General features: G+C 40.5%; 1 protein-coding gene across 1 annotated transcript in view; it reads left to right on the forward strand.

The window, feature by feature from the left end:
* Positions 1 to 7600: 7600 nt before the first annotated feature.
* The window catches only part of NCAM1 (neural cell adhesion molecule 1), a 215190-nt gene continuing 198777 nt past the window's right edge, over positions 7601 to 24013 (forward strand). The window contains 1 exon segment of the mRNA XM_019547130.1: positions 7601 to 7997. Coding sequence (XP_019402675.1) covers positions 7946 to 7997 — 52 coding nt within the window. The 5' untranslated portion in view covers positions 7601 to 7945.

Genomic DNA, 24013 nt, shown 5'->3' on the forward strand with positions numbered 1-24013 from the left:
TTCACAGCCTTCCATGTGCATTGGCAGATGTTCTGAATTTGGGGGGAAATAATAATAAGTTCTTGCTTTGGTAAGCAGCTGAAAATCAGTTAACTTTCAATAAAATATTCCTTTATCTAATTGACAAAGCGAATGTCTTGCTATTTGTCTCTTCATTAAGAAAAGGAACTTCTATATCAAATCTGAGTGATTCAATGGAAAGTCCTGCTGGGTTCTCAGGTTCTCATCTCTCAAGCATTTGGGGTTTTATGTTGCCCCTCTAATATTTTTTATTACTTTTTTTCAAATTGTTCATTAAGAATTCCTCACACAGAACCCAGTGGTCTTTTATGTGTAAGATCTACTTCTATGCAAGGCTCTGTTTACCCAAAGTGTAAGTGCAGAGTACAAATCCAGGCCTTTCAAATGTGGTTTCTCATAACTTTCATATGTGCTTGAACATTCAAGTGAGGCATATTTATATATTTTAACTCAAACCAGGCTGAGGGATAGTTTTTCCAATTCAGATAACTATTTCATACTTAATACCAAATGTTTAGCAGCAGAGAGCCTAATCTCACATAATAGTCATTCTAATCTCACACACATACTGGTTTTATTTCTGGGTAACTCCATTCAGGAGGATGGGATTTCTTTTAATTGACATCAGTATAAGTAACTGAAGAGTTAGGACCAATGCCCTCCCAAATATCCAGACACTACAGTGACTGTCACACCACTATGGACACAGAGATACTTTGGGGATGACTGTTAATACGTTGTTTGATTAGATAAAACACAACAAATTGTAGGCAGATGGCATACTATATACTATACTATAAACCTGAGAGTAAAGCAGAATGAAATAAAATAAAGTGGCATGGCTTTTTTTATTTTTTTTTTGAGAGCTTCCTCATTTTCTTTGATTTTGATCAGTTCAGAGTCCAATTCTCTGCTTCTTGAATCTAGCCGTTAGAATTGATTGGACAAAATGAAAAAAACATTGTAAACCATTTCAAGAGTTTTAAAGAATATGGAATTTAGCTTAGCACTGACTTTTTGCATGAAGGCAGTATGTACCGTAGCATAAGACCTGCATTTCAACCATTTCAGAGCTAGATTTTGCTTTTTTGTTCCAAGCCACCAAACCAAATCAAAACTACAAGTTAAAAATGTCTAATAATGCCATTACATTGCTGATTTCTTCACCGTGCTTCACCCTGACACACACGTTTTAAGAAGTCTGCTTTCTTTCTGTATTTGGTCTATGAATGCTTGTGTGGGGTTGATGGCTATACTCACAAAATGATACATCATTTCCTCAATACCCACTTGCATGAACGTGCCAGGCTCTATCCCAGAGCAGAAAACAGAAATCAAAGTCGGAGTCTGTCCCAAGCATATCTGTAATATTAAAACCAGCAAGATTTTAAATTTATGGACGGAAATTTTATCTGTAAGGGCCTGCTGACCTCATCTTCATTCTTGTGGTTTATGACATCACCAGGCTGCCTTGCCAGAATTTCTGCTCTGTAAATTGCAATCGATGGGGCTTGGGGGGGAAGGGGGCATTGTATCTAATTTTCTTGCAGTAAAATGACATTAACTGTAGGCAGCTTTCATAAAGAGTATTCTCAAATTGTCTCTCCACTATGAGGAACATTGTTCTGAGGTGCACTTTACATGGTTTGATGATATAATGCATAATAAATGCATAAATGGAATGGTCCACACTTTGACCAGAGATCAGACAGGGCTTTGTAAAACACCAACCTTTCTATCTCCCCGCTGAATACAGGTAATGTATACTTATGGTGTATACCTCCCGCATTTAACTGTTCTCATGGAAAAAAATCCACAAGTAAATTTATGTAACTTGTCTTTTTCATTTAGTCCCAATGCGAGGGATATCTGGATAAATGGAGTATGATTTCTACTACTTTGCAGTGATCATCTGCACACATGTGTCAAGATAGCAACTCTTATTACTGTCCTGTTGCATCAGGTTTGGAGTCTTGGGATTTGACCTCTGTAGCAGTTTTAGAAAGCGAAGTTTTGTTCACAACCTGGAGAAAAACATGAAGCACAACTGTCCGCCCTCATTTTTTTGTGATGTTTGACAGCTGATGTCCCCCATGACTCCAAGCTGGTGCTCTAAGGCCATTGTTAGAAGGACAGAATTTCCAGCGTATCCCATAATGATTTCACTTTGAACACTCATCGGTAAACGGTTGTTTAAAAAAAAAAGGATGATACTAGATATAGGTAATGGGCCATTTCGCAGTTGTTTTGTAACGATCCATCCAGTAACATGTCAATCTTTGTCTAGACAGCTCGGCAGACATTTTATTGCACTGAATCTCTAGTTCTTAGGCTTGTCTGCCACAAGCAGTACCTCTTGGATGTATACTATAGCCATTATTTTTTAAATTTTAAGACGCACTAAGTTTGCCCAAATCATACAGGTTCTGTCTCCTTATTCCAGCAAGTCAATGGCTGAGGCTTGCCTGTGTGGTTATCCTTTAATTTTATTTTAGAAAGGAGTAAAAGAACCACACAAAGGCACTGTTCACAGCCTGGTCTGCAGCAGCAAGAGAGTCTGCAAAGTGGGTCAGGTGTTTTGGTTTGTTTCTCAGACTGTACAAGCATCTCTAGCTGTCACTCATGAAGCTTTCACTACAATAGTGATCACACATATTTCTCAGCAACTTCAAACTGCACACGTAGCTGAGCACATTGGGGTCTTTTGCTCTGGGAGTTCATTACAAGTGTGAAAGTGTGTCCCCTGCATATACTTTCTTCTACTCCTGTGACTTTTGCTTCTTTCCACTTGCCCTGCCTTAAGCCTGAACAGTATCTTCTATCATCATCTATCCCCCTGAAGTCAGCAGAGCTACTTGGGGAATAACTTACTGCTCTGGGAATGAATGTATCATGATTTAGATCTCCAATATAGATTGTTGGCCACCTAGTATGTAAAAGATCCAGAGGATCTTTTACATAACCGTTGCCTCTCCCTTTTCTGCTTTTTCTCTTTGTGTGCCTTTATATTCCACTTTTAATTTAAGCTCTTTGAAGAGTGGGCCTTTTTAACCTCTTCAAAGTTCTGTGCAAAGTGATGGCACAGTATAATGGCATAACTATAATAATAGTAATAATTGCAGCTATCCTGGTTTCACAAAAGAAAAGCACCTTGGCATTACCTGGAAAAAATTGATCTTTGTTCTCACAGTTTTCAAAATATTATCATTTTCCTCTAGGCCTACCCACATGTGCCAGTGCAGGTGTAGAACATGGAGCAAGACATGGCTGCTTGTTTACAGAGGGCACATCTACATGTTCATTTACTGCGCAGTAAGCAATTTTTAGGCCGGTGTCTGCATGTGCAGCCATTAAAGCGCAGTAACGGTGTGTGTAGAGTGACTTGGGACTAAAGTTAGTCCCAACTCAGTCCACGCATGCAGTGTTACTTGCAGTAAGGCATCTACATGTGTGTTACTGCTCTGTAATTAATTGGGCATAAATTTGATACCTGCACTATGCAGGTATCAAATTTATGCCCAAGTCACCATAGTTACTGTACAGTACAGGTGTGCACATGTAAACATGCGCCCATACTGCACTGTAACCTAAATTACGGTGCAGTAAATACGCACGCGTAGATGTGCCCAGAGAGAACAAACTCTATTTCTCTTTGTATTGTGTAATGGACTGAGCTCTTTGAGAACTATCCATCATTATGTACATGGACAACATGAAACATAATGGGGTCCCAATCTTGCGTAAAGCTTCTAGGCGTTCGTGTAATGATACTACTACTACTGTGACAAGAGTTTCTCTACACTTAAAGAGAAAGGGTTATTATTCAGGTCTTATTTCCCCCAAATATAAATGAAGGATATAAAGTCATCTAACGCCTTCACTGTAGGTGCAACTGAAATCCTCCATCCAGTGACTGAGCTGCTCTCAAGACATGTCAACATCTGGTGAAATAATGTTCTGTTATCCTCTCAGGATGCTTCTACAGGGCAGACTCACTGAAGAGGTTGACAGGGGTGGACCCAGCGGGAAGGCAGATGGCCTGTCATTATATTTTTCACGTGTCAACCAGTAGTTGAAAGAATGGAGAGAGCAAGGTGAGAACTTTGCAAGATGTTCTGTTCTGATGGATGAGAAGGAAATCCTGCCTCTCTCCCCTGCAGCCACTAGTTGGCTTTTCTGGCTAGAATTAGACCGTGCTTGAAGGAAACTCAGTGCACACGCCTTGACAAAGAGGAGAGCAAGCATCTCGAATGCTTACAGAAATTGAGCTACTCAGTGTAATAACAGATCACAGTGCCTTTTTTTTTTAAGGGTTTTTCACTGAATAGTGGCTATCTAAGCCAACGTCACTTGAAATTTTCAAATTGGCAATGGCACCTCTCCGATTAGGAACCTGAAGTCATTCTGGGAGTGTGGAAATCCTGAGCCTGAAGAATGCGGGGCTGAGGGGGCAGGGAGACAAGGCATGTACTCATAGCAAGTTGGGAAGTAAAAAAAGGAATAATAAAATTTGGAATGGCTGAGCAAGGTTGCTCTCTGGAGATAATCATTCCAACATGGGCGAGGGGCTGTGAAGGACAAGGAGGTGATGAAGGAATGTTTTCAATCACACTACAATAAGTAATCGAGTTGTTTCTTGCAGAGAAGCATTTTTAATAAAATGGAAGGGGTTTGTTTCTCCATCAAACAAGCAATGGAGAAAATGTGGTTAAAATGAAATCACGTGGTCTGTCCTGTAATGATATATCAGGGCAGCACTCCCAGCATGCTGGGAACTTACAGCTTATATGAACATGTCTTCAATATATTTTTCTATCAGACTTCATTTAAAATCTGGAGTCCTGTACTTTTCATATCTCTCAGTTTTATTTTTTTAAGTAAGACATATCCTTGATAAGTTGGTTTATATACTTGTCAGTACTCTACTAATAAAATATCCCGGTCATTAGAAGCTTGTATGTTTCCACAGTAGTCTCTCTCATATATGTATTTTGAATACAAACTACAATTAATCGTCCAAGCCAAATTATTTGTTCATGTTGTGACAGTTGGCTATTTCATGTGAAGTGCTTTCCTGTAATATTAATACAGAATAAAGCCTGTTCTTGAAACAACAGCCTTTTCTGTTGAATTAATTCATCCTCAAAAAACTTTCCTCTTTTGTTTAAAGTAGATTTGCCTGAGTCCCTAGAGCAAACGTGGATGACACCATGCATCATCTACTGGGTGACATGAAATTGCTCCCCCATTTTGGTAATGTGCATCAAGAAGGCTGTCAAATTGTGACAATTTAAATAAGGGAGATTAAAGAGAGAAAAGTGAAAACAAAAAAATACCACCAGCAGCACAAGTCTAGTTTTGAAGGCCAGCTTTCCAGTACAGGTTTCTGCTTGTTTAAGACACAATAGCGTGCCCACAAATGTAATTCTTGCAACCCACATTTCTCCTGTCTGCAGCTCATTCTGCCTGCTATGCTGTTGTTATTTATTTGATTAGTGTAGTGCCCACTACATGCTAAGCACTCTCTAGATGTTCATCGAAGTACAGGATCTGCCTTGAGAAGCTGACAGTCTGAGGACAGACAGAAAAGTAGACTGACTGTGGAGAAGGTGAGAAACGAAAAGGGATTCTTCACACACATCAACAAGATTCACTGGTAAGTGCCTTCTACAAGTGGGTTTTTAGAGAAAACAGGATCTGGGTCTGGTGGGGGAACTTAATCGAGATGAACTGTGATCAGGGGGCATGCAAAGAAGGCGTGGAGGCAGTCCTGTGAGAGGTTGGGAAAAGGGCAGATTAATAGCTAGATGTCTAATGAGCCATGCCTGCACCTCAGTTCATCATGAGTCTAAATACATGGGCATTGGTTTTTCGCTGTTGCAAATCTGTGCCTTCAAAAATGGGTGCAATCTCTGCTGAGGCCCTGATAAATTCTGGCTGAATCCTTCCAAGTAAAACATTGCATAAAGCCTTCCTCATTAGATTAAGCGGGGTTGAAGCCACCTTAAAAAGCAGTCTATACTAGTGGGAGTCCAGGCAAGTCTGCATTTCTTAGCAAACAGGACCAAAACCCTACTTCTGAAACCACCCACCCCAGGCTTTGGGAGTTCAGGCCAAAAGACATTGCGCTTCCACCTTCCTTGGTTTTCCAATGTTTCCTTTTGCTGAGTCTTTGAAAACAAGGTGGCCCATCACAGGAACTACTTTGAAATCCACCCGGGCAAAATAACACTTTACTTTTGCAAAACAACTTTGCAAACCAAATAAACAGACCAATCAATAAAATAACAGCTCCATTCGTGTGCATCCATGTCTTTTATTAATGGGCCCAGCAGGTCAGCGGTCCAGGTTGTAGCCCTATTGGTCTCAGCAGCAGCTCCCAATCTGTGGTCCAGGTACCACCCGTGGTACGCAGATAACCTGTCAGTGGCCCCCGTTAACAGATTTATTACAATTACTTTATATAATAAAACTTTGCTGGTGGTACTTAAGGTTGTATCATTTTGAATTGGTGGTGCACAATCTGTCAGATTTTGGGAACCTCTAGAGGCAAAAGGAATCAAAACTCGGGGCAGAGGTGAGATCTTTTATTAGACCAACTAGATAGATATTTGCAAAATATATATGTGCAAGCTTTTGGGATAGACACCCTTCATCAGACATAGGAGATTGCAAAGACTATATAGGTTGTAGAAATAAAAATTCATATTCATGCCCAGCATGGCACTTGTCATTTTTAATGCCATGCCTAATATGTGCATGTGCTGGCAAGGTTCTCTGAGTGGATGCAATCTCTTTTATTAGACCAATTAGACATTTGCAAAAAAAAATCTTTATTTGCAAGCTTTCAACACAGGCACACTTCATCAGGCATAGGAGATTGGCAAAAGTAGAAATCAAAATTCATATTCATGCCCAGCATGACACTCATCATTTTAAATGACATGAATACGTGCATGGGGCAGGCAAGGTTCTTCGGGTGGATGCGATCCCTTTTACTAGACAAACTAGATATTTGCAAAAAAGAAAATCAGCTTTCAGCCCAGGCACCTTTATCAGGCATAGAAGATTGCAAAGCTTTTTAGAAGTTGCAGAAATCAAAATTCATATTCATGCCCAGCATGACACTCGTCATTTTAAATGACATGAATATGTGCATGTGGCAGACAAGGTTCTTTGGGTGGATGCAATCTCTTTTAATTAGATATTTGCAAAAAAAAAATGTCTTTATTTGCAAGCTTTCAACACAGGCACCTCTCATCAGGCATAGGAAATTGCAAAGATTGTAATGGCATGGATATCTCAGGCAAGGTTCTTTGGATGGATGCGATCCCTTTGATTAGCCCAACTAAATATATGTGCATGCATCGTTCTGGTAGCCGTGTTGGTCCGAAACAAGTTTTTTGTATGTCATTTCGGAGATGCATCTGGAGCTCCCTTGCAAAGCCAAGCCAAGCAGCAACCCCCCCTGCTGTAGATACGAGTGATTCCCGGTGCAGATCCAGACCATCTTTTGCAGGCGGCTGCAACCGTTTCTCCTGTGTCTCTCTACAGTACCTCCTTGATGCTTATTGCACTGTACTATTTGTGGCCAGCATGGGTGGAAGAACACAGTGAGGTGCCACCCCCTTCTCCCTTCCAACCCCACCAAAGCAAATCCAGGACGGCGCAGGGATCTCTGTTGTGCGTGTGTGCTGAGGCTGGGACTGTCACTCATTCTCTGATCAGCTCCTGCAAGCAGCTAGAGAGCAGCTGGCAAAATCCAATAAAAAATACCCCGAACCCAATTTGAACAAACAACAACAACAACAACAATAATCATTAAAAAAAAATTGCATTGCATCTGAATACCCATCTGCACCAGCTCCTCTTGAAGGAAACCTATATATTTTTTTGCAAGCAACTTCTCCATCAGCAGATTGCAATGCTGCAAACTAAGGATCTCATCTGGGCTTTATTTTTCCTCGGGACTGCAGGTACGTGCATCCATGTGTTATCTGGGGAGAGATGCATGGGGCTTTGCTCCTGAGGAAGGGGGGGCACTGCATGTCTGAGGGTCTGCTGGTGCAGCTGGAGGCTGCTGTGCGCGAGCAGGGAGGCAGTGGGCTTTGCTTTTGTGTGTGTGTGTTTCCTAGAAGCCCAGAGCTTGCACGGATTTGTGCCCCCCAGGGCATGGCAGGGGCTGGAGAGCTCCCTCCTTCATTGTTGCATTGCTGAGGCAGGGGGCATTTTTCGTTTCTTTTTGGGGGTGGGGTGGTGAAAAGGGGCTGCCTCCAGCTGAGCACACAGCAAACAATGGAGACTTTTTTTTTTTTCCGGGGGGGGTGCCCACAATGGAGATGCAGCGTGAGGGGCTGGGGGGGGGGGGTGTTCAGCTGAGGAGGAGGAGGAGGATGCTCTTCCTCTTTGCCCGCAAACGGTGCGGAGATGCCGCGCGATAGGGGAATCGCTCTGTGCGTCCGTGTGTGTGTGTGGGGGGGGGGGGGGAATGGAACGCGGCGCAGCCAATCAGCGCCCGCCGGCCCCGAGCGGGAAACGCCGTTAGGGGCTCGGGCCCCAACGTTCGTCGAGGCCCCGCCCCTCGAGGCTGCCCCCCCACTCGCCTCAGCGCCACCAAAGTGCCCCCCCCCGTCAGCTTCACGGGGGGAGGGGGTGCATTGTGCCCCCCCTCCTGGCCAGGCTCCCCCATGCATTCGCCTCTGTGTCTGCCCCCAGCAGCCTGTGGCTCCGCTGGAGCTGGGTGCCCACCCGTGTCTTGGCCCTTCTGACCCTACAAATCTCTGAAATCTGCCGTGCCAGCAGGCCCTGTCCCATCATCCAGTCTAACCCCTTGCCCTGGGCAGGAAAGAGCACTGGGGTCAAGTGACCCCATCGTGCTGCTCCCCTGGAGCTGGGTGCCCACCCATGTGTATTTGCCCCCCAACAGGGTGCGGCTCCTCTGGGGCTGGGTGCCCCCTGTGTATCTTTGCCCCTTGGCATCGTGTGGCTCCCCTGGAGCTGGGTGCCCACCCATACCCTCAGTATCTCGACAGCAGCCACGCCGGGGTGCTGCCTCATCCCTGCCTCCTGTCTAGTCGGCCATGCACAAGGGTGGCCCTCCAGCAGCCCAGCCCAGGCCCTGCTGCCCTCCACACCGGCTGGAAAGTGGCCTCTCCAAAGCCCCACACACTCCAGGATGCAGCTGCCCAACTGCGCTGCTCCCACCAACCTGCCACCATATGTTTGCTCCCCAACTTGCCATCAGGGTCCTATGTCTCGTCTACCGCAGCCCTCCCCCAAATCTTCAACAATAACCTCCAGCTGCTAGGGCACAGCCCTACCTTTGCAACACACCTCTGCTTCTGCCCAAAATGACCCCACCCCACCTTGGTCGCAGCTGTTCCCACTCCCCGTGGTGTCATCATGAGCTGATGATTCTTGCCTGTGTCTGGGCAGTCATGGCTACCGCTGCTCCACCCATGTTCACGACCAACCACTGTCATTTCAGGGATTGCACAATTACTACCATCCCTAATCAGAGCCACCAACTGGCACCTACAGTCACTACCTTATCCTGCTTCCGCTCCCCACATGACTCAAACGCACCCCAGCTACAGCCCTACTTAATAGGCAACCCCCTCCCATTTTACTGTACAGCTTCCTCCTAACATAGGCATTGCTCCAAAGCTGCTGTTTGAGTGTTTTTTTATGTGCATTTTTCCCCATTAGATTAAAATCCCAATAGGGAGGGTGTTGATTCCCCGCTGGAAGCTCGAGGCTTAATGCTACCACGCTCCCCCAGCCGCACCCTTTGCTCACTGTTGCCATGTAGCTTCTTTCTTTCCCCCTTTATCCAGCTAGACACCTCTCTTTCCCCAGCCACCACATCACACACACACACACACACACACGCATGCAAAGCTAGACATCTACCTTTCCCCAGCCATCGCACCACACACAGGCACATTCATGCAAGGCATTCTCAATATGTGGAGGAGGAAGAAAGTGGGTTTTCCAACACACAGACTGAGGTAAGCAATGCTTTGTGAAAGGGAAATATATATATGCACATATCACCTGCTGCCCCACTCAAAAGGTTATTTTTTCCAGTAATAACATTAATAAATGCCAGAATGCTTGAGGAGCGGCAAGGATCGAATCTGACTGTTAAGTCAGCTTTGCATGGAGAATAGAAAAACCCCCCAAAATATTAAAAAGCCCGAACAAAGCAGCAACACAATATATAATGCAAGCAACACCCAGCTCACCTCTGGTGCCTTCAGTCTTAAGGGATCCTGCTTTAATTTGCTAAGCCTTATCTCCTGTCTTCCCCACCCCACCATGAGAGGGAGTGAGAAGCCACTAAAGAAGGGAAAGCCAAGGAAGAAAAAGAGGTAGTGATATGAACCGTGGTAATGCTAATTAAAACCCCATTCTCTCTTTACAGTATCTTAACTGTAGGAAAATGCAGGAGATAGATGTGTATAAGTGAGGGAACCCTGAATGGAGGATTGTCTGAGAAGCGGTCACCCTGGGGGGTGGGAACAAAAGCATTCCCTTTGCATCTTTTAAAATAACCCTGCCTTTTGTATATATTCCTGTGTCCTGGGATAGTAAGTAACGCCTTAATTTACTCTTAAATTAAAACAACATTCTTTTATAACTCAGAGGTTGATTTATAGACACAACAGATGGCTCATCTCCTTTCGTTTACATCCCGAGAACTATAGTTTCTTAAAATAATAGACTATTTTGTATAAACTTCACACTGTTGACATATGGACGGGAAGAGTCCTGACCTGATGGTTGATTTTTTTTTTTTCCAAGAACTTTAAATTTAATATAAATTTAATGAATTCCCAGTGTTTAAGTCTTTAGGAGTGTTAAAGCACTGTGGCTGCTCTCCAGACTGAAAGTGCCTTCACGTTTTCCTGGCTGGTATCCAGAAATATATTTTACGGATAGACCTTCTTGCCTTAGGGTATAAGGAGAGATGGGCTTTTGGTTGTTAAAAGAAGGCTGTTAAAAGAAGGCATGAACTTTTTTTAAAAATTTTAATGCCATGGGTTTGTTTGCCTTGACTGGGTGTCAGAAAAGCAGAACCAATTGATGGGGGGAGGGAGAAGGACGGGGTACTGCACCTGCTGCCATCAGTCTGCAGGGAACAGCAAGAAGCACTAGTAAGACAAAAGCACATTTTATTTTCTTATAAAAGACCATCCTGCATTTTATTGATCAGTCAACACATCTGCCTGTGTGTATGGAGTGTGTGCAGGTTCTTATTTTTCAGGTGGCTTTTGAAGTATTGTTTTTTCAGGACAACATGCTTTTTAGTATGAATTTCATCCATCAGGAGGAGAATTCTGCTCTGTTGTGTCTCATCTCATGAACAGTGAGGCAAAGGCTGGGGATTTTTAAAAAGAATTTCTCCAAAACCAGTTAGGGAAGAAGCTCTTTCTCATTTTGAGGCATATGTGTTCTTAAAGAAATGATTTGAAGAATGTACATGGATCCCTTAAGAATTTTTTTTTATTATCTTCTTTATTTTATATCATGGTGGAGATATGAGGTTTGAGAATGAGTGAGTAAACTGATTCAACTGTAAATAGGGAAGTTTGAAAAACAATTGGAACGCCAGCTAAAAAAACCTCCTACTTCTTCTAATTGCCTTCTATATATATTTAGCATATTTGGGAGTAGCCTGGCCATAGGTGTGGCTGTGAACAGAACTACAGCTCCCAGGCATCTCTTTGCTTCTTAATGAGATGCTTTGCGCATGACTGCGAAAGACTTGATGTGTTGGTCCCCCCCCCTCAAATCTTGATTGGAAAAAAAGAGCCGCTGGGTGCACAGACATTTGTCAGCCATCAAAATCACAGAAGCAAATTTGACAGTCAGATTTGTGATGGCTGTGGCTCCTTTTGTTTGAGAAAGCACATTGCCAAACTTTGAAACCCTTGCTGATGCAAAGGGATGCAAATTAGTTGGGTTTGGCTGTAGTGCCATTATGCCCTTTCAGTTCATGGTGTTGAAATGCAGCCTCTGCTGCAGCTGCTCATTAGTAGTATTGCCTTTTGATGTTAGCTTGAGAGCCAAATGGCAGGCTTTCAGGCACTTTTAATGCATTGCATTTATACGTTTCTGAGGGAGTCACCAGTAAGTGGAGGAATGGGTATTTTACATGTCATTTTTAGTTTACAACACTAATGTTGGAGTGTTCTCCCCAAGAGAAAAGAAATAGATAAGGGATCAAGGGAAAAAATGGTAAATGAAATCATCTTTTCACTCCTGATATCTTATACTTCATTAGCAGTATCAGGACAGGATGGGAAAGCAGGCATTCACCATCTTGAATGAGTCATACCTGGATGTCTGAAACCTACCAAATATGAATGTTGCCGAAAATGTGCCAAAATGCACAGAGTACATAACGAAGATTATAGTTGATCTGAAAATGACCAAGGCTTGATGATTTTGGCTATCACTTTATCTAGAGTTGGATTCCAGCTGTGAAAATCTGAGGTTACTTCAGTTTTGTCACTTATGAGAGAGAGGTTATGGATAATTTTTGTAAGATTATTGTCTGACCAAAGGTAAAATGATGATAGCCTTAGTAAAAATGACTCGGAGACTCAAGAGGCTCCTTCCTGTGTTGCCAGGAAGGAAGCATACCTTTTGGGAGCAGATTACTGCCCGGATTCGGCTTTGCTATAGAATGTGTGGATTCAGTTGACATCAGCTGAGCTAACGCCTGCTGATTTTGGTCTCGGAGTTCTTTTTTTCTCTCTTACTAGTAGATGGTGGATTTTTTTTAGACATGAAGGTGGCAGCTATCTTTGCAGATCATGCAATCTGTACTAGACTAGGAAGGAGTCTGTTTTTTTGTTTTGGTGGTTGCATTTCTTCCACTCTGTGGTGGCATTTGGAAATTCTGGACTTCATTCTTTCAGTTGATGACCTCCAAAGCATGCTGTCATTATTCATCTGTACTCTCAGACCTTTCCTGAAGGTGGGAGTGAGTGGGAGATGCAGGATGTGGCTGGCACTTTTGTTGGAAATGGCTTAGGTTTTCTAGGAATTGTGTTTGTAAGAGGCTTGAGTGTGTTGTATATTTTGAACGTGTCTAATTCTTCCAGAATCTGAGAGAGGAGCAGATGAAATAGGCAAACAAGTGGGTGAGCCATCATCTTTCCAGTAATGGTTCCTTCATTTTCTTAGAAACACAGTCAGCCTTTCCCACTGAGAGCCAGGATGTCATAAAATCATGCATTAACAGCTACACTGAAGAAGATGCTTTTGGGAATATTCTTATAGTACTTCCTGGCTAGATAAGTTAACTAGCTTAAGATGTATCACATATAAGAGGTGAATAATTGATATACATATCCAGCAATTCTTTGCATTGCTGAATTGGTTGAAATGTATTTACAACAGAAACAAGGGAGAGATGGATGCTTTGGGCAATTGTGGTGTTTGCTCCTGAAGGCGTAAGGGTTTCTCAACTTTTTGCAATATATTCATTGTCAAATCACTCATTTAAAGTAGCCAGATTTTCAGCTCGGCCATAGGCTAACATCTTTTCTTACCCCAAATCAGGGAATGTCTCTTTCTCCCTCCCTTTCTGTCCCGCATCCCCAAGGTATCTGAGCCATCTGTTAGGGACTTTGGCACCCTAGGACAGGGGTGGGCAATTATTTTGGGCAGAGGGCCACTTACTGAGTTTCGGCAAGCCATTGTGGGCTGCAGTCCTGGACAAGGTTGTTAAAGTCCAGGGCAGATAAATGTTAATTTTCTAAATTTTGTAGGGGCCCCGTGGGTGGGATAGAATGGCCTGGCAGGCCGCATCTGGCCCACCCCTGCCCTAGGAGGATCTGCTCCATAGTCGCAACAAGTCAGCAGGTGTCTTGACATCAGCAGGCTTTAGATCAGAACCATGATGACCTACAACTGCAAGCACAGCCCTCAGTGAGCATGCACTCACTTATACTTGCAGTTTGTGATGACATAGATGGTCTCTATTTGAAAATCTGATGCAAAAATATTAAGGTTAGATAGTTAGGAACAATCTAAATCTGGTTGATTTTTTCCAACTGTTTGTGTCCTAGCTCTTGTGAGAGGACTATTGCAGAGATGTGCAGAACTGTAATGTGAGGACTGGAGGATGGAGGATGTCCTGATTTACCCCAAGTGAGGTAGAGTGTTGTGAAGAAAAAAATCCATAAAAAGATTTCCTATTCTAAGCCAAATTTCTATTAGGTTATTTCCATAGAACAAAGAATAAAAAACTTTCAAAGTCCATATCTCTTCTGTTACTTAATTCATAAGATAGTTTAGTTTTTACATCCTTTCAAGATGGTAGCCAGTTAAGTAATATATGAACTTTCAAAACACAATTAAAAAAAAACCTTTGGGAAATGGAATATGTGGCAAGAAGTGAATATTCTGCTGAATAGTGATTTGAAAATAGTGTTTTTTGTAAGGATGTTTTACTAAAAAGAATTCAGTATGAATATATTTAGACTTTTGTGCTTGCTTTTCTCCATCTGACAATATTGAACCGTAATTCATTGTTCAAAGAACAGCCAAGAGATATCTCTTGAGATTTGCTTGTTATTAGGCTGGGTGACAATAAAAATCTTTTGTCTTACACATTCCTTTTAAGCTCTGCTAACATTGAAGATTTTTGCAGTGTTAGTCACAGGTCTAAAAAAAAAAAAGAAGAAACTAACAAGAATAGTTGTCAGCTGTTGGTGTGGAAAGCGCTTGTTGGTTCACACCCTTTGGACAAAACCCACACAATGAATCAAGCAAGCAGAATAATCTTAGGACAGGAGGGTAGGGAAAATTAATTTTAAGAAAGATTTTGCAATATTTTAACTACTCTAGATATTGTTACCCTCACATCTTTTCTGGGGGAAAAAAACCACAAATGTTTTACTTAGAGGTGAAAGCTTTTTTAAAATTTTATAATAACTGGGTCATGCAGAATCAAGGTGGATTGGTACTTTTCGTATTTTCATGATTTGGCCAATACCGTGCGTAGGAATTGTTGATTTTGTTTAATGCTGATTATGGCTATAAAAATAGATGCAATGGCCAATAGTTTAAATATTTCAGCTTCAGTTGTACTCGTAATTTATAGTGAATGATGCACGAGTCAACCTTGAAGAGTCAAAGAAAGATAAATGTGAATCCATAATTTCTGTCACTGTTTTAGGATTAACACAAAGTTACTTGATCACTAACTTGAGGTGTGATTCTGAAGGTGGGGGGGAGTGGGGGAAGTTTTCAAAACTGTCAGAACACATAAAGGATGCTGAGCCCGTAAAGAACTCGGAAGGGTTTAGAATGAGAAGTGAGTCACCTAACATATTCAGGCTACAGTTTGAGGTCATTTTAGGCAAAGTATGGTTTATTGGTGCTTGAAGTGGAAAGTTCATGCCACAGGAGGGTCCTGGCCTGGTTGTATAGATGAAGTGATGTTGACAAGGTGACAGGAGACGAAGAATAGAGGGTGGTGAAACTTTTATTCATGAAAATAGAAAAAGCAATGTCTCCAATTCTGAAATTTAGGTCTTTACATTTCTCACGTATCTTGTGCAAAGATCAATCAAGCACTCTGAAACAACATTTTAAGAAATTGTCTCAAGTGTATTATGTTTAATTAAGCACCAAGGTCTTCACTATTACATGTGTCATTTAAATTACTACTGTTTAGTAAGTGCATGGTATTGTCTTAGATCTGTTTTGTGACTTGTGAAGTTCTTTGCCTTCAAGAAATTTTTGAACTTTTAGGAAGGAAGGTACTCAGTTCTTTCTGGGTTTAAATGCAGTCATTTTTAAGCAAACAGTACTATCATTAAGGATTAGCAGTTGAAAAACTAGGTTTGTCACTGTGTTCATAGCTAAGGAAGTAGAGCCTAGATTTCAATATGATACAAAAGATTGAAACAGCCAATTTGGCATTGTTTACATAATATTGGCAAATGGGTCCTAATGTTTGGTGTTATTGCATAATCTTATGTTTAAAAATAAACAGTGGAAATAATTGAAGAAACCTCGGAGTTTAGAAATGCTTGTTGGTGGTTCTTCACAGCCCTCTAAAAAAGCAGGCTGTCTTTGCATATTAATCACTCTTTGAAAGGAAGTTTGCCTTATTTGCATTGTGCATGCTCTGAGGAGTCCCATAGTGCCCCTGAGAAAAAAAGGGGGGAATTGTAATTGTTGTGCTGAAAAGGGTTTTTATTCCATTCAAGTGGAAAGACTGAAAGCAGGAGAATTAGTGCAGTGTTTTGTGGAAGAACAGTCGCATTTGGTCACTGCATTTCATGTGGAGCAGTCCTAGCTTGTAAGGAGCCCGAGCTCTGGGGGCAGGCTCATCACTGTGTGATGTAATCTGTAGCACTAAAGATACGCTAAGGTACCTGCACAAATAGCCTTTGGGTTATCTTTTCATGTAAGAAAGAATTGCAGTAACATATTGGTGATGTGTGTGATGTTTTATCTTTGCCTTCTATTGTGTTGATGATTGTGGGTTTCTCAGTCGCCTTCCTTGTGGAAGATGTGCAATACGTAGTGATTCAGGAGACTTTTTTTTTTCAGGCAACCTATTTTTTTCAGAGGGAAGTAGATTTCTAGGCCTGATTCACCACTCAATTACTCTAGTTTTATGCTAGTGCAACTGTGTTGCTCTGGTATTAAAGTGGAGTATTGCAGTGATGAATAAGGCCCCTTGTCTTGGTTTCTTTTACTAAAATTGCAAGTCCAGAAAAGAGAAATCTTAGGTTTGCTGTTGCTTTTACGTACAATATTCTTATAGGAGGCAGAAAAATGTCAAGTTGATGGTTGAGACGAGTCTTCATTTCCTTGCACCAAAAAAAAAAGAAAGTAATTTTTTTTGAGTTTTTAAAATGTGAGTTTTGGGAGTGGTAACCACTTTTTGAAGAGGAATATCTCTCTCTCTCAGGCTGCTTTTCTCAGTATACCTTTATCTGCGGTGAAACTAAGGTTTGAACAAGATTGTGGTATAATGGGAAGAATGAGCCCATTCTGGGTTAGGGGCCACAGCCTGGCCAACAGCTACTGTTTTAAGTGGACATGAGTGTTGGTATAGCCACGTATCTATATAATTTTTTTCCCCATTTTTATGTAGAATAAAGGAATCTATCAAGGAATATTTTTTTCAACTGATAAAAATCATTATTATATACACCCATAAAAGCAGAGAAAAAAACCTACGTATTTGTGTTTAATCAATAACCAACAGTGACTACTACTGATCAGTAACAGCTAGGCTGTGAAAAATGACACGCTTCCTTTGCTTAACTTTTTGCTACCTAGTGGTTTAATGTCTTTCTTTGTGGTGACATTAATTAGTTTAGTCAAGCTATAAAATTATCATTTTCTTTTTAATGTGAATTTGGCAAGGTTGCAAATGAAATAATGTAAATTTGTAGGAGTTTCAAAAATAATTATCCTCCTTTGAATAATTACAGACTGCATAAAAATTCTTGAGCTTTGATATTCTGATTCTGGGTGAAGCTGCTTGAACTTGAGAGAGTCTTTCCAGAAATTAATCACAGGAACTGAACTTCTGATGCTTTTGTTGTTGTCTTTTATAATAGTAAAATATATGGTGTTTGTTTTTCAGTTGAACAGGTACAGTTAATGTTGGGAAAGTATTAGGAGTCTCATTTTTCTGCTTCTCTTGGTCTAGGAAAGAGGGAAAGACATATGAGGGTCTTTAGTGACATTTTTTTCTTTTGTTTCATCAGAATTAAGTGATTTATATTGAATATACACTGCAGGGTATGCTGTAACATATAATACAGTGTATGTAAAGAAAATGGTTTCATAGTACACACAAGCTCTGCATCTGACTGGGTAGCTCTTATGAAACACCATAATGTTGTGACCTCCAAAGTAAGGAGAGTACAGGATGTCCAGAAACCCCGGTCCCTGCTGCCTTGTGTGTTCTCCTTGGTTGGAGAATGTCTAAGGGACGTCCTTCTAACATAAGCTTGTCCTTGCTGCAGCGTTAGGCAGTCAGGAGCAGTTTTTATCTGTTGCTGTATGGCAGAAGCTACAGCCATCGATGCACTGAATATCTGGACTCGGTCCTCTGGCCTTTAGATTGTCTCAGTGGTTTAAAGAGGGGGAATGGTAGGTCTTGGGCAGTCTCCACTCCTCCATACTCTTGCCTAGACATAAATGTCAGGTGTCTTGGTGTGATGCTCATAGACTTCTCTTACATGTATATCATAATCCAGAGGATCCATGGTTGCCTATTAATTAGCCAAAAGGGTGGAAAAAAACCCATTTCAGGGTGACGTAGTATCACTGTTCTATCCCATTTATCTCTCTTTGCCACTGTATAGTCAAAATACCAAAAGTGAGAAGTGCTCCTTAGAAAATCAAATAGTGTGTGTGTGTGTGTGTGTGTGTGTGTGTGTGTGTGTGTGTGAGTTAAGAGCAATTATAGTCTTAAAAAAATCGTGAGGACTATCAGATAAACAAAATCAGATAAGGAAGCTGTTATATTTACATGTATTACTCTTTATATATATTTATATTTATTTACTGAATTATTACAATAGCCTAAGCACCGTTATACACAATGTAGCCAGCTGACTGTTGTATGCATTTCAAAGCCATGTTTATTTATCCCTGTGTTTACATTCCTTATAGTTGGTTTATACATGAGTCTCAATAGTATTTACATATATGTTTATAACAGGCATGTCATGACAACTATACAGCATAGAATTTTGAATCTAACACCCCAAATATGTCAAATTCTGTCAGATAATTAAATGTTTGGTTCTTCTAGCGAATTAATACTGGAAGAAACATCACAGTTGTCAAATACTTCTGTATATTGTTTAAGAAAATATAATCAACAGTTATGGTCAGTTGTATTATTTCTTTTAAAATGTCCTAAACCTGCAAAGTGTAAAAAATGAACCACTATAAATGTATTCTAATTGTGGTGTTTGCAAAACGGAATCTCTTAGAATTATAATATGTTTTTGAGGATTGTGAACAAACATACCAAATGACTCCATACTTTCTTAAATGCTTTAAGAACATCTAATCTCTTTGATCTGAGGGATGCTTCCTACTGCTTGGCAGCAAGGTTTCTATGGCTTTTAGTATTTATTATATACTCTCTAGTGGTTTGATATTTTTTAGGAGGAACTCCCTCCCCACTTAACTTGAAATACTACTAAGCACAAGAAGGTATTTACTATTTATTATTTGACCTGCCATGGTTCTAGTAGTGTGTAGGAAAATAATGTATCATTTTATTGCATTTTGATTAAACCGATCTGGGTTATCATGAGCTTTTGTCATCACCTGGCATTTTGAGTGGTCCCATCAACATTCCTGTTGTCACAACCAGTTTATCTCCTTAAGAACCCAAGACTGGAAGGGATCTCTTAGGTCCTTGAGATCAGTGCTCTGACTTCATTGGTGACCATTTGCACAGAGGTCTATGAAATACAGTCATTTGCTTTGTTGTGCTGCGTGGTATTGTAAAGCTTTACTGGCTTTTCTGGAGCTCACTCACCTTTTCCTACTCTAACCTGTCACTATCCCCAGCTAGAGGGATTAGGAAGAGCAAGTTCCTTCCTTCCCTCACTTTAGGTTGCTAATTAGCATAAAGCATTTTATAAGCTCTGGTACTATTACTGCTTGCTTGTTATTTCCATACAGTTTGCTGTCTCCTTGGGGTGAGCAGATCAGCTGCTGTAGTGATGGCTGCCATACCAAGTAGAGTATTATGATGTGTTTATGGTATACCGCAGAGCTGCATCTTTTGTATTTGCATTGTTCTGAATTTAAAACAGCAACTCAAGAATTGGTCCAGAATGTGGTAATGAGTTACCAATGGAGATTTTAGTGATTGATATGTTCCAGTAGTTCTAATGAATTTGAAAGACCAAAAAAGTGGGCAGGCTGCAGGGAGGGAGTTTTCCCTCACTCAGAGTATCTTCTGTTTCTTCTCTCCCAAGTTTGGCACCTTTCCCCAAGCAATAGAGATTTTATACATGATTTAAAGGCCAGTTGGATTCAGAGTTGTCAAGTTAGTCTTGACCCTAATTAGAGTTTTGTCTGAGTGCACTCGACGGACTGCATTTAGGGAGGGCAACATAGTGCTGTGGAAAATTTTGATTAATGTAAATGTGCCTTGGGCTGGAAAAGGTTGGGAAACACTTGCCTATTAAAATGGTTTTCACTGGTAGGCAGTAGCAAACTAATGGTCAATGGAGGTGCAGCAGATGATGCAGATATGGGCACAGGATGGGTTGGGAGTCTGGAGTGCTGGCCTAGCAAAATATTTCCATAGTGCCAGGCAGTGTCATGATGAGAGGAGCAGAGCTAATTAATTATTATGCTGCCATTTTACTCTAACGTAGCTGTATGACTTATGGTTTGGGAGGTGCCTTTCACAGAATTACCCGAGATAGCTCTGTCCAGAGTGCCTTGAACTAAGGCACCTGCACTGTTGCTGCTTCTGGTTCCAGATTTCACGTGGATGACATTGCATTTATTAAGGTGGGCGGAGGGAGCAATATGTTCAGGGACCACCAGATAGAGCACTGGCTGAAAACTGGGTCTGCTTTGCTGGGAGGACTTGATTCCCTACCTGTACTTTAAATTTTTCATCTGTAAAATGTGGATGATGATACTGAGCTCTTCTGCAAAACACTTTGGAGCTTTATGGATTAAAAAGTGTTACATAAATGTTAGCTATTATTCATGCTGCCATTTGTGTGGGTTTGCTTCTACATGTGGGAGGAAAGTGAGACTTGATGTTTCATGCTAATGTGAGATGAGGCTAAGCAGCTACAATGGTTCTCAGTTTTGAAAAATCAGAATTACTTAGTCTAGGCCCCCTAAAACTGATTTCTCTCACAACAGAGACTTTTTACCAGTATCCATATGAAGCAGAGGCATTTTGATGAGCGCAAGGTTTTTGGTGATTTTTGCATGGTTTTGCTCATTATTAGGAGGCAAACTCTTTTGCTTGGATGTGTGTCCTTAACAGCCTTTCAGTAGTTGCATACACCTGTACAAAGAATGATTACTGATCTGAGATTCCATCCCTTCCCCTCTCCTCTGAGATCAGACCTACTGACTATTAAGCAATTTTACCTTTTTCAGAATACTTGAATAGCTGGATGAGAGTACATTTACATTTTCAAATTGATCATGCATGATGTTTTTATATAGATTAACAAGTATTGCAATGAGATGTGATAATCTGCTCTACATGTTGAAAAAATAGGATTTTTAATTAATAATAAGAAAAGCAATTCTTGCACTTGAACTTCAGTAATATTTAAGAAATAAGACTATTTGCAATATTTCATAGACTTTTACTTTTATATTAATAGTGATTGATATTTTGTTACAGTGCTACCAGTGAAAATTGTATTTTATTTTCATCAAGTCTACATAGGTGTTTATATGTGCTTTTTAAATACTTGCTGTACTACAAAGATTTTTAGATAGAGAGGACAAGACTGTAGACTTGTGCCTACCACTTGGAACGGGATCTGGTGAGGAGCACAGCAATCAGTGCTGATATACAACATATAGTAAAGGCACAGAGTAACAAACCTCAAATATTTATCACTTATTTTATAGTAACTGTGATTTTTAGGTGCTGTGTTAACAATAGCAGGAAAAAAAAAAACCTTTTCAGACAGAAGTGTGTAATTTTTAAATTTATGTGTCGCATCAGTGCTAAAAATAGTAATATTCAACTTGCATAAAATGAGAGAAGAGGAAAAGCTGGCACAATAAATTGTATACTATTTTTAATAATATTGTTGATTAAAAAGTACTTGCCTGTCTTTGAATTAGAGCTCTTAATATTTTCAATGGGATGTCTCTCTGTTTTAGTTACTTCTACACCTGTCTGAAAAATCCTAAACCAGGAAGTAACAGCTGAATGCACTGCTAACCTGTACATGTGGAAATGTTGTTATGTATGGATTTTTAAATTCATTTGGACCAAAGGAAAAATCAAAAAATGAAGAATACAGTTTTGTCATGAATACAACCCAAAAGTTAACCACAAGCCAAATGGGGGGAAAATCATAATTTTTGTTGCTAGCATCTTGCTCTGTAGCCTGCTGCGAGTTCAGCTGTACTATTACTCCACCAGGTTTACAGAATAATTAATGCCATAAGTAGAATAAGAAGCTTTTGGAGATTCATAACAGTGGCTTCTTATGGATTTAAATTAGTACATGCAAATGAGCCTTGAGATCAAAATGGTAAATCCTACACTGTAGTTGTGTTGTGTTCAGGCCCTGCATTGTTTACTTATCTCTGCAATGTCTTTTGTCTGCAAATGCAGTTGTAATTCATTATTTATTGGGCATACACAAGTAGCTCCAAGTAAAAAGAAAAAGAAGTGGAACAAGAATGTTTTCTTATCAGAAAAATGGTTTTATCTCATCCCCTTGTTCTTGAAGACTGTGGCTGAGTGCTGGGACTGTAAGCATCTAGTTGAAGTGAGTGAAGCAGTGCTGCTGATTCCCGTGGAATTTAGCACTTTAAATGGATTAGAACTAAAAATATCTCTGCCTGACATTGCACTGGATTGGGAAACATTTTAAAATTCCTTCATTTATATATTTGATTAATTAAAAAAAAAAAATCCAGGGTTGAGCCAGTGAGAGCATTGTTAAATGTAGGCTTCTTTTAGATTTTATTTTGTTCCTGGAAAATCTCAGTGTTGAAAATAATGTTGAGATATATATATTCCTAAAAATGAGACTATAGAACAAATATTTCAAGATGAACATGTACTCCAAATGTTTATGCAGCATACATAATTTTAGTCATTATATGCATCACAACCTTTACAAAAGTTAAATCTTCTGCTGTAACTTTTGTGTGTGTTGGTGTACATGGGGTTATTTACCTCTAGAGTATTATCTGCTAGTTATATTTGGCACTGTAAAGTGCATGGTGCCTAAGAGAATAAATATAGATAGCGCCTGGTTTTTCTCTGTGTTCTGTCTTGCGGTCATTTATGTCTTTGCAAAGTGAGTGAAAAGAGTATGTGGAAAAATATGAATAAGAATGGAGGAAAACATAGCTTACCCCAATGAGATGGAATGATTGTGTTGGTTGCTTGTGCTCACTCCATGAATGTTACAGTTGAGTTTTTGATATGGTTTGTAAGTCATTTTGATGTTAATGGTGAATTTTAATACCGACAGGTTTACACTCAGCTCCCATTTTTGAGAAAAAGTGCAATATGAGCATGCCTTTATGGTTTGAGCTGAGAGTGTATTTCTTTGTGTGATCTCATTCATGTTGAAATAATGTTTTACCATGGGAAAACAAAATAAACTAATTGGGTGCTTATTTAGAAGCCTGGATCTCCATTACTCAGAGACTGCCATCTCAGGGTTAAAAACTGCATATATCATTTAGTTGTATTTGGATTTTTATTTCATTTGTCAGTTCTCTGGAGGAGACTACCATATTTATTTTGATTGCTGGAGAGATGCCATTGAAATTGCCTTCCATTTTTATTATTGAGGTCTGTTTGGTTCGTTGGTTCGTTTGTTTGTTTGTTTTTTCTTGTCAGAGATCTTGATCAGTGGACCCAATGCCAGATGCATGTCTCAGTTACACAAGTCTGAATCAGAAATAAGTAGTGAAATCACTGCAGTTGCTTTGGTACTGCTCCCTATGTGTGCATCTTTGGTTAGAAAGAAACACCATTGTGTTTGGTTCTGGTTGGGAAGGGAATCTAGAAACAGGTTTGCTTCCCAGGTGTTTTGAATCTGCCAGGCCTATAAATTCAGATTGATAAGTAACCCCTTAACTGTAGACATTTGGACCATAGTCTTCCTTTCCTTTCTTTCTGGTGATGTACCACACCTAGAGCTACAGGTTTCCCTTGCTTTATGCTGCACATCTGTTCCTGGAAAATGATACCTAACTCAAATGTGCATAAAGGGAACCCACTTTACAATGTAAC

The sequence above is a fragment of the Crocodylus porosus genome, unplaced genomic scaffold (assembly GCF_001723895.1).
Source record: "Crocodylus porosus isolate Cpor-Errol unplaced genomic scaffold, CroPor_comp1, whole genome shotgun sequence".
NCBI classification, from domain to species: domain Eukaryota; kingdom Metazoa; phylum Chordata; order Crocodylia; family Crocodylidae; genus Crocodylus; species Crocodylus porosus.